Source organism: Lynx canadensis, chromosome D1 (genome assembly GCF_007474595.2).
Source record: "Lynx canadensis isolate LIC74 chromosome D1, mLynCan4.pri.v2, whole genome shotgun sequence".
NCBI lineage: Eukaryota > Metazoa > Chordata > Mammalia > Carnivora > Felidae > Lynx > Lynx canadensis.
In genome coordinates, this window is record NC_044312.2 from 109,786,159 (window position 1) to 109,795,650 (window position 9,492).

The following is a 9,492-nucleotide window of genomic DNA, read 5'->3' on the forward strand; positions in this document are numbered from 1 at the left end:
AACTATTAACCTAGAATTCTGTACCCAGTAAAAAGTAACTTTAAGTAAGAAGGGTGATAAACTAAAAGCTAAGAAAAGGTGGGACAAATAACAAAGTAGAAATCTTTCCAGGTACATCAATTACAATAAATATAAATGACTGTTTCAACTGGAAGACAGTGTTGTCTAGATTTAAAAATCCATTTATAGGCTGGTCTCTTCTTTCTAAAAAATTTTTTAATAACCTCTACACCCAATGTTGGGGCTCAAACCCACAGTCCTGAGATCGAGTCACATGCTCCACTGACTAAGCCAGCCAGGCGCCCCCATCTGTAGGCTTTTACAAGACAATTGAAAGTAAAAGAATACAGATTATTTTAATGTATTTGGACTAGAAGGGAACTTAAGGGGCATCTGTTTTATTATTTATTTAATGAAATTTGTCAAATTGGTTTCCATACAACACCAGTGCTCATCCCAACAGGAAGGGGCATCTGTTTTAAAAGAAACCCACCGTGAACATATTTTATAGTGAAATATTGAAATGATTTCTTCAAAGGCCAGAAAGAAGTCAGGGTGCCCACTACTTTTCCTCTACCCATACAGGAGGGGCAAGAAGATTAAGAGGTATAAAAATTTTAAAGGAAAAACAAAACTGTCTTCTCACAGATTATTTTATTGTAAACATAGAAAACTCCGAAGAGTTTATAAGTTAATGGTAAGTTTTTGGTTTGCTGTACACAATCTGTTTGCATAAACCATGTACAATAACAAAACATTATCAAATACTTAAGAATAAATCTAACCATGGGGCGCCTGGGTAGCTAAGTCGGTTAAGCGTCTGGCTCTTGGTTTCGGCTCAGGGCATGGTCTCACGGTATGTGAGTTCGAGCCCCGAGTCAGGTTCTGCACTGACAGTGCAAAGCCAGCTTGGGATTCTCTCTCCCTCTGTCTCTGCCCCTCCCCCACTCATGCGCTCTTGCTGTCTCTCAAAAATGAATAAAAAAGGAAGAAATGTGGGGCGCCCAAGTGGCTCCGTAGGTTAAGCATCTGACCTCAGCTCAGGCCATGATCTCACAGTTCGTGGGTTCGAGCCCCATGTCAGTCTGTGTGCTGCCAGCTCAGAGCCTGGAGCCTGCTTCGGATTCTGTGTCTCCCTCTCCTGCCTGTCCCCTGCTCACACTGTCTCTCTCTCTCTCAAAAATAAATAAACATTAAAAAAAGAAGAAATCTAACCAAAAGAGGCATGATCTTTATGAGAAAAAGTATATAATTTTATTGAAAACATCTAATAGATACACCATGTTCATGACTGAAAAATGCAATTTCATATAGATGCTGATTTTCCCCAAACCGATCTGTAAATTCAGTTGGGTTCCATTCACAATCTCAAAGGGATTTTTATTGGTGGAACTTAACAAATGGATTCTAAAATTTATGTGGAAGAGCAAGGACCATGGATGGATCTTAGGGAGTCACACAGTAGGGGCAGATAAAATGACCCGTGAGACAAAATGGGGCAAATAAATTGCGGTAGATTCAGTGGCTCACTATCCAGCAAGGAAAAGGAATGCCCCACAGCTACACACATTGATTTGGATAAATCTCAGAAACATAATATTGAGTGACTGAATAAACGGTATGATTCCATTTATATAAAATTCAAAAACATGCAAAACCGATACAAACCTAGGTAATGCAATTACAAGGCAAAGCAAGGGAATGGTGAAGACAGCACAGTGTTTTCTCGACCAGGGAGGGCACAGCAGGGACTTCAAAGAAGTGGGTTCCATCTCTTCTTAAATGGGGCTGGGGAGGGAGTTCCTCTTTATTTTATAAATATCTTCTTGCCTCTCCTTACTATTTAATTAAAAAAGAAAGAAAGAAAGAAAGAAAGAAAGAAAAGAAAAGAAAAGAAAGAAAGAAAAGTATTCTGGAGGGGTAAAGTAGCACAGAGTGCCGGGCACACCACATTCCTAACAGTTACAAAATAGTTCTTGAACATGCCATTTGGAAAAAACGAAGTCCTAGCAGCTCAGACCTCTGTGGGTATGGGCAGGACCTGTCAGAAGGATGGACTTCTCTGAGGGTTCCTGGGTGACAAGTCTGCCATGTCACGGGATGATAACCCCCCACCCTTGGCAGCATCTGTAGACTTTTTCACTTAACCCCGTTTTGGGCCCAACCCCTCCCCCCCCCACCCTCCCCCAGTGCCCCTGAGACCCAAAGCTTCTTCGAGTAGCACCCGTCTCTACCCTAGAAGGACAGCTGCTTGGCCGCCAGGGGTAGGGAGTGCCCTGGGGGGAGGGCAACCCAGCTGCCCTTTGGATCAGTCCCCCTACTGTCCGTCCCAACCCTTGCCTTTCATGGTGCCAGGAGAGTTCCTGAGCCTCCAGGGCTCTGGGGGACAATTTGGCTGCTTCTTGGCCCCTCCCTCTAGGAACATTTGATTAATTTCTAATTCTCCGCTAAGAGAGTTAATGAGCCTCCATCCATTTCCCATGTTTCAAAACATCATCAGGTCCTTTGGTCTATTACCGTCTCCCTCCTACTTTCTCTCTCCTTGTAAATTTATACCTGTTTTATTTCTTTACTCTCATTTTAGATTTTAAGAGGAAACAGAGGTAAGCCCATGTGTTTAAACCTGCCACATTTAACAGGAAGTCTACTCACTATATTTAAATAAAAATGTTTAACAGGTAGCTCCGGAGAGGAAGAGCTTGGCCTTCTGAGCATCAGCCTCCAGATGCTTGAACATCTCCACCTGATTTCTCTGCCTCGGTTTTGCCTACACGCTTTCCTCAGCTGCGTCAGGACGAAGGCGGAAGCACAAATATGTGGGTTCAAGTCCTGACTCCTCCACTCACTGCCCCATGATCTCATCCCATCAACTCTCATAATTGCTGCCTCTGGCACCAGATCAGCCAAAGAGGCACAGTGAGTGTTGCGGAGATGCTTCTAATTATAAAGCACTGAACCAGGGAAAGAATGTTGCGTTCTCTTTCCCTGGATCCCTACATGCAGCCCTGGCCTGCTGTGCCCCAGCTCTGGCCCCCACCAAGGCCACAGGAGGCAGAGCCCTGGCCCCTCATGCCCTCAGGCATTCTGTGGGTCCCGGGCCTGACAGTGAGAGGAACCAGAAACCTAGAAAGATGGAGGGAGTCCAAGAACCAAGTGGGCGCTTTATTAACTTGGCAAAGGGGTGATTAGGCTGGCCAAGCAGCCCCTTGCCAAACCTGCCACTCTGCTAGAGGGCCAGTGAGGCAGAGCTGCAGGGCCCAAGCCCCGGACACTGGAGTCCAAGCTGGACAGGGGCAAGGCCAAGGATGGGACTGGAGTTGCCGAAAGGCATTTTTAAGTACCAGCGCACCTCCCCTCCTGAGGTTAGGGATGGGCCTGAGATGAGTTAGGAGCCCCCTCTCCTGCTCCCCTCTCCCCGAACAGCTCTGGCTCTTCCTGGGGTCAGGAGGCCGTGAGGCCCACATCAGCTGCAGTCTGGAAGGTGATCCCGTCTCCGGGCAAGGGGGAGGCCAGGAAGGGCCAGAGCCAGACGAGGACCCAGCGGGGCCCCAGGGCCGCCTGCAGGTTGTGGCAAGGGCCCAGATCATAAGAGTGCTGGCCCCGAGCCCACTCCCACGTGGTCTGGCCCCGCAGCAACAGCATCCCATGGAAGAGCAGCCCGGCCCCGCACAACAGTGCACCTGCCACACACGTGTCGGTCACAAAGGCCAAGGCAAACTGCGCCAGAGACACTCTGCCTGCAAGGAGAAAGCAAGAGGGTCAGGGAGTAGCAGCGGGCCCCGTCCCCCCAAAGCCCAGCTCCTGCCCTCACCCTCCACTGCGAAGCAGGGGCTCGTTCCTCTGCTCAGCAAACACTCACTGGCTATTCCTTAGCCAGCCCCCATTGGTGACCTGGGCAGACACAGCTCCTTACCCAAGATCTGACTTCCATTCACCATAAACTTGTGAGCACCTCCCGGGTGCTAGACACGGTACCAGGCACCAAGATGAACAGTAGACAGGACCCCTAACCTCCGGGAGTTCACAGACAGACGTTTAAGAGATCGCTTCTCAGTTACTTAATCACAGCAGTGATGTGTGTTACGATGGAAAAGCACAGCACCTCCCGGCCCACGGTAGGTACTAAGTATCCGCCGAACAAATGAACTACAGGAAGTCATGAAACACTGTGCTCACTGAAAGCAGCCAGACGCCAAAGTCACGTATTCTATGATGCCATTCACGTGAAACGTCCCAAACGGGCAAATCCAAAGAGACAAGACCGTAGGTTAGTGGTTACCAGGGCCTGGGGGATTCAAGGGAGGAATGGGGAGGGACTGTTTAATGGCACAGGCTTTCCTTTGGGGGTGATGAAAATGTTCTGGAATTAGACAGCGGTGATGGTTGCACAACATTGTGAATGTACTGAATGCCACTGAACTGTATACTAGAAAGTGATTGAAAGGATGAATTTCATGTTATAGGAATTCTACTGCAATAAAAAAGAGGCTGTGTGGGGAAATGCCAAGCAGATGTATTAGGCTAAAGGAAGTGGGTTTCATCTGTTTTAATAAAGTGACATCTTGGGTGGTGCCTGAAGGAGGTATCTGCTAGCTGAAGAGGGGAGAAAACATTCTGTTGGAAGGTCCTGAGGCAGGATGGAGGGGCGTCTGGGAGACCCATGCATGGATGGTTCTGGAAGCTCAGGAGAGAAGCCCAGGCTGGACACGCAGATCTGCAGGCGGTTGGAGCACAGGCAGTTCCAAGACCCACCAGAGTGTAGAGTAAGATGGAGTCATCACCATGACCTCAGCGGCAGGTCCTCTGGGACCCAACCAAGAAGAGAGAGGGAAGGGACGCCTGGGTGGCTCAGTCAGTTAAGCGTCCGACTCTTGATCTCGGCTCAGGTCATGATCTCACAGTTCGTGAGTCTGAGCCCTGAGTCAGGCTCGGCGACTACTGGTGTGCAGCCTGCTTGGGATTCTCTCTGCCCCTCCCCCACTCTCTCTTTTTCTCTCTCTCTCTCTCTCAAAATAAATAAAAAAAAAAAAAAAGAAGAAGAAGAAGAGAGAGAGAAACCAGAAAGAAAGAAGGAAACAGGATGCAGGAAGGGCTGTTGGAGAATCCAGGATACGGGCCATCCAGAAGGTTGGAGGTCAGCAGTCTTGAGGCAGAAAGGTCTTGTACTGGGCAAGTCCTTCAAGAAGCTTGGCTGCTAGGGGTGCCCGGGTGGCTCAGTCGGTTAAGCGTCTGACTTTTAAGCATCTGTCTGAATCTTGACTTCAGCTCAGGTCATGATCTCATGGTTTGAGTTTGAGCCCCGCGTCAGGTTCTGCACTGACAGCTCAAAACTGCTTGGGATTCTCTGTCTCCCTCTCTGCCCTCTCCCCTGCTTGCTCTCTCTCTCTCTCTGTCTCCCCCTTTCTCTCTAAAAAATAAACATTAAAAGAAAAAAAAAAAAAACAGCAGTAGCAGCAGCTTGGCTGCTGACAGGAGAAGAGCCTGGAGGCAAGAGCTACGGAGGAGGAGGATGTGGGGTGAAGAGAGGCTTTGTACCGATGGGGAAACCCAGAGGAAGCATGCAGAGAGAGCCTGGGTTGGCAGGAGGAGAGCAGGCCCACAGCGAGGCTTCTGAGCAGGGAGGACGGGCCAGACATCAGGAGAAGCCGGAGGCAGTCAGGTCGGATCTGCTGGGGTCCGCAGCCATGAACACGGCATGGTACCAACTGCCACGAAGTACCGAGCGTCTCTGGAAGCTGGCAGCAGCCAGGGGCAGACCCAGAGAAGCCAGGAAGGCACAGCGGGAGGCAGACGGAGCAAGAGGATTGAGATGTTGGCAGAAGAATGGTGGGAATGAGGATTCTAAGCTGGATGTGGGGGCAGTGACGTGGGGAGGGTTGATGGACAGAAAGGTGAGGGCCCGGCGCTCACGAAGCAGGTGTCCTGGAGTGTCAGAGTGAGAGCTGGCGAGAAGGAGAGGAGGTGGGGAGCAGAGAAAGGGGTGACAGGCTCATAGCGTGATTTGGGAGGTGTTGGCTCGGACACAGTTTGGCCTCTGACAAGGTCTAGGGTGGACGTGGGAGTAGAGGGAGGGAGTCAAATGGAGGAGAAGGGCAAGAGGCTGAGCAACGGGGACACTGATTGGGCCATTCACGCAGACTTGCAGACACCCAGGATTTCACCAGGGCCCAGGGCTCAGAGGGCAATGGCCACAGGGAGGTGCAGCTGGAGGGCTTGGGTCTCAGTGGAGGCAGGGGGTCATCAAGGAGGCTGCTCAGGGAGCCAGTGGGCAGAGGAAGACACGGCCATCCCCACTGGGCCTTCCAAGGCCTCCCCCCAGGCTGCAGGGAGGGGCCCTTGGGACAGACTGGGGTTTGGAGAGGATAAGGAGACACAGTGACCACTGAATGGTCATGGAGTTTAGTAACCGCAGGACAAGGTGACAAAGGGGACCACGGAGGAGTCGGGAGGAAGGAGTCAAGGGAGAGAAATCCCAAAGCATTTCAGGGGGAGACAACAAATAGTATAAAAAAAAATAGGGGGGGGTGGATTTTATCTCAGGGAGGCGGGGGGTTGTCAGAAGAAAGAGGAATAAGTCTGTCATCCAGAACATGGCCTCTCAATTAACCTCCTGATCCATGTCCTCTCCTCCCAACTTCCAAGGCCTGGAGCTTCCCCTGACTATAACTTTCACTGGCTCCCTACTGTCCAGTCAAGTCAGGGCTGGCTATCTCCTCACACCAGCCTTCAGGACCTCCACCATCCAGTCTGAACCCACTCCCTGTCCAACCTCTATGCCTTTGCTCAGGCTGCTCCCCTCACTCAGAATGCACCCCCACTTAGAATGCTCCCTCCCCATCCCAACCTATGTCCTGAATCCCCACTAGTCTTTCCTTCTGTGCCCACACCTAGAACCCTTCCCCGATTCTCCCAGCCAGAACTCTGTACCTGTGTCAAGGCCCTGTATTTTACTGTACTGCACACCCAGCTGAATCCCGGGCTGCCCTCACCCCGCATAAATGACACTGGGACTGGGTCCCCAGGGCACTACCAGGAGAACCAGCCAGAAATCCCATCGCCCACCAGAATGGCCCACTGCAAAGCTCCCCACCTGTGAGCAGCATGAGCCAGGGCAGCAGGAGGAGGGCCGCGATGTGGAGGGGTGCATGGGCTCGCAGGAGGGCCGACAGGGCGGGACCCAGCAGCACAGAGACATGGAGCAGGACGCCCGCAGCATGAAGCAACAGGCACAGGAAGGGCCGGTAGTTGCGGAATCCCACGCAGCGGCCCAGCAGGCGACAGTGGTGATCCCGACGAAGGATGCAGACGCGGCAGGCGGAGCAATGCCCACTGCGTGGTGGCACCTGGCTTTGGCACTGGTAGCAGTAACTGCAGAGAAGGAACCACAGAGTCAGTTCCCCCAGCAGCTCTGAGCACCTCGTCAGGCCCGGTCAGCCTCTGAGCCCATCCTGGGGAAGCAGGCACAGCCGCTGTCCTCACTAAGCCTCCAGTTCATCATACATAAATGCAGGCTGAACACCACTTCCCGGGCCCTTCCAGTTCTAGCACTGCAGGTCCGAGGGCTCCTGCAGCTCAGACATCCAGTCCTGAGGCCTCTAACACCCAGGAGCAAACTTCTCACTTCCTCTGTGCTCACCACGTTGGTCCAAGTCACCAAAAGATTACTGGATTACTGCAACAGACTCTTAATTATTCTCCCTGATTCCAGCTTTGTTTCCTCCTAGTCTAGTCTCACGCCAGCACCCAGACTGATCCTTAGAAGTCTAAGTCGTGCCCTTCTCCTCTGCTCAAAACCCTTCAGTGGCTATCCATCTCACTGCCAGTAAAAAAAGCAAAGCCTTCAGTGTCCTGCAAGGTCTTTCCATCTCTAACCTCTCTCCTCCCCCTCTCACTCCACACCAGCCACAATGGCCTTCTTGCTGTTCCAGGAACATGCAAGGCACATAACTGCCTCAGAGTCTTCCCACTGTCTATTCCCTCTGCCTGGAATGCTCTTCCCCCAGATCCCCACATGGCTAACTCCCCCACCTCCTTCAAGTCTGTGCAAATACCTACCTTGACTACCCTATTTCAAACTGCAACCTGCACACCATTTACTCTGCTCTTTTTGTTTCCATACCACCAACATCTTCTAACGTTCTATACAATTTGCTAATTTATTATGCCTGTAACTAATCATCTGCCCCCTCCCCCACTGAAATCAGCTCCAGGGTGTCAGGAATCTATTTTATTGTACCTCCAGTGGCCGGAACAGTACCTTGCACATAGCAGGTGCTCATTAAATATTTGCAAGTGAATGAATGATACGTCTTCAGGATCTACCATCCAGGTTCTAAAAGAGTGTTCCGGCTCTAACAAGCGGATCCTATTATAATCTGGTTCTAACATCTTCAGGTCCTAGGGCGCCTCCCCCAGTCCAAGGCTCCTCCTGCTTTCCCCCCTCGCCAGATCCCGCGCCCCACTCACGCCCAGCCCTGGCCCAGACCGCGGCCGGCCAGCATCACGCCCCGGATGCTGGGATCGGAGCGCAGGAAGAGCCCCACGTTGCCCAGCAGGTTGAGCAGCTGGAAGGCGGCCAGCACTAGCTGCAAGGCCCGAGCCAGGGGTCCCAGCGGGGGTGGCCCGGGACCCAGAACTAGCACATAGGCCAGCTCCAAGCCCACAGCCGTGGCCCACAGCGCAGTGAGCACGAGGGGCAGCCGCGCGGGCGCCCCCTCCGCTCTCCCCGACGCCCAGGGCTGCCCCATGGCCTGGACCCCACCGGCTATCGGGTCCCTAGTACACCACCGCTTCCGTATTGGGGCGGGGATAGTGGCAGACGGACGCCCTCTACGACCAATAGAAGCTCGAACGGGGCTTAGAGTCACAGGGAGCGGCCCGAAGATGCAGGCATGTGATTGGACGGCCGAATGAGCCAGCGAGAAGCTTGGAATCCCGTTGGCGCCGGAGCAGGGAAGGACCGCACGTTATAGCTCCGCCCGCCAGCGGAGGCCACGCCCCTCCACCGAAGCCACGCCCTCTGCTCTCGCTGGCTGGTTTGGAGGATTGAGTTGCAGACTCGGTGGCATCGGGGTTTCCCGGCTCAGCACATTCATTCCCCCTCAACCCCCAGCCGCCCCGATATTAATAGCCCTGCATCACCTCATCCAGCTGGCCTGGAACCCCTTCCCATGCCCGAGTGTCTCCATCACCCCAGAAAACATTCAAACAGCTCAGCGCCTCGCTGTTTCTGTGAAATGGGGATAGGGCTCTATGTTTCCCACCAGCGCCGCGCAGGGAGAGGGTCAGGAGGAGGCCTAAGGGGCAGCTTCTAGAGCGGTCTACAGTCACTGTTATTATCGTCATCTCCGTTGTACACATGAGGAAACAGAGAGGGCCGTGGCTTTCCTACGGCCACACAGCACCCAAGAGGCGGAGCCGGGACGGGAACCCCGAATCTCCGCCATGGGATCCCCCCAGCACCCCGAAATCCTGCAGTCCCCTGGCCCCAGG

The 9,492-nt window shown here is 52.5% G+C and overlaps 1 protein-coding gene across 2 annotated transcripts; it reads right to left on the reverse strand.

The window, feature by feature from the left end:
- Positions 1–1,229: 1,229 nt before the first annotated feature.
- ZDHHC24 (zinc finger DHHC-type containing 24) lies at positions 1,230–8,796 on the reverse strand. 2 transcript variants are annotated; one of them, XM_030332471.1, is made up of 3 exons: positions 8,467–8,796; positions 7,091–7,368; positions 1,230–3,737 (listed from the first exon to the last, which is right to left on the reverse strand). In XM_030332471.1, the coding sequence occupies exons 1-3, from the start codon at positions 8,745–8,747 to the stop codon at positions 3,442–3,444; spliced, it is 855 nt and encodes a 284-aa protein (XP_030188331.1). In that variant the 5' UTR covers positions 8,748–8,796; the 3' UTR covers positions 1,230–3,441. The 2 variants fall into 2 exon arrangements, with proteins under 2 accessions (XP_030188331.1, XP_030188332.1); XM_030332472.1 differs by lacking the exon at positions 8,467–8,796 and adding an exon at positions 8,258–8,455.
- Between the last annotated feature and the right edge of the window lie 696 nt (positions 8,797–9,492).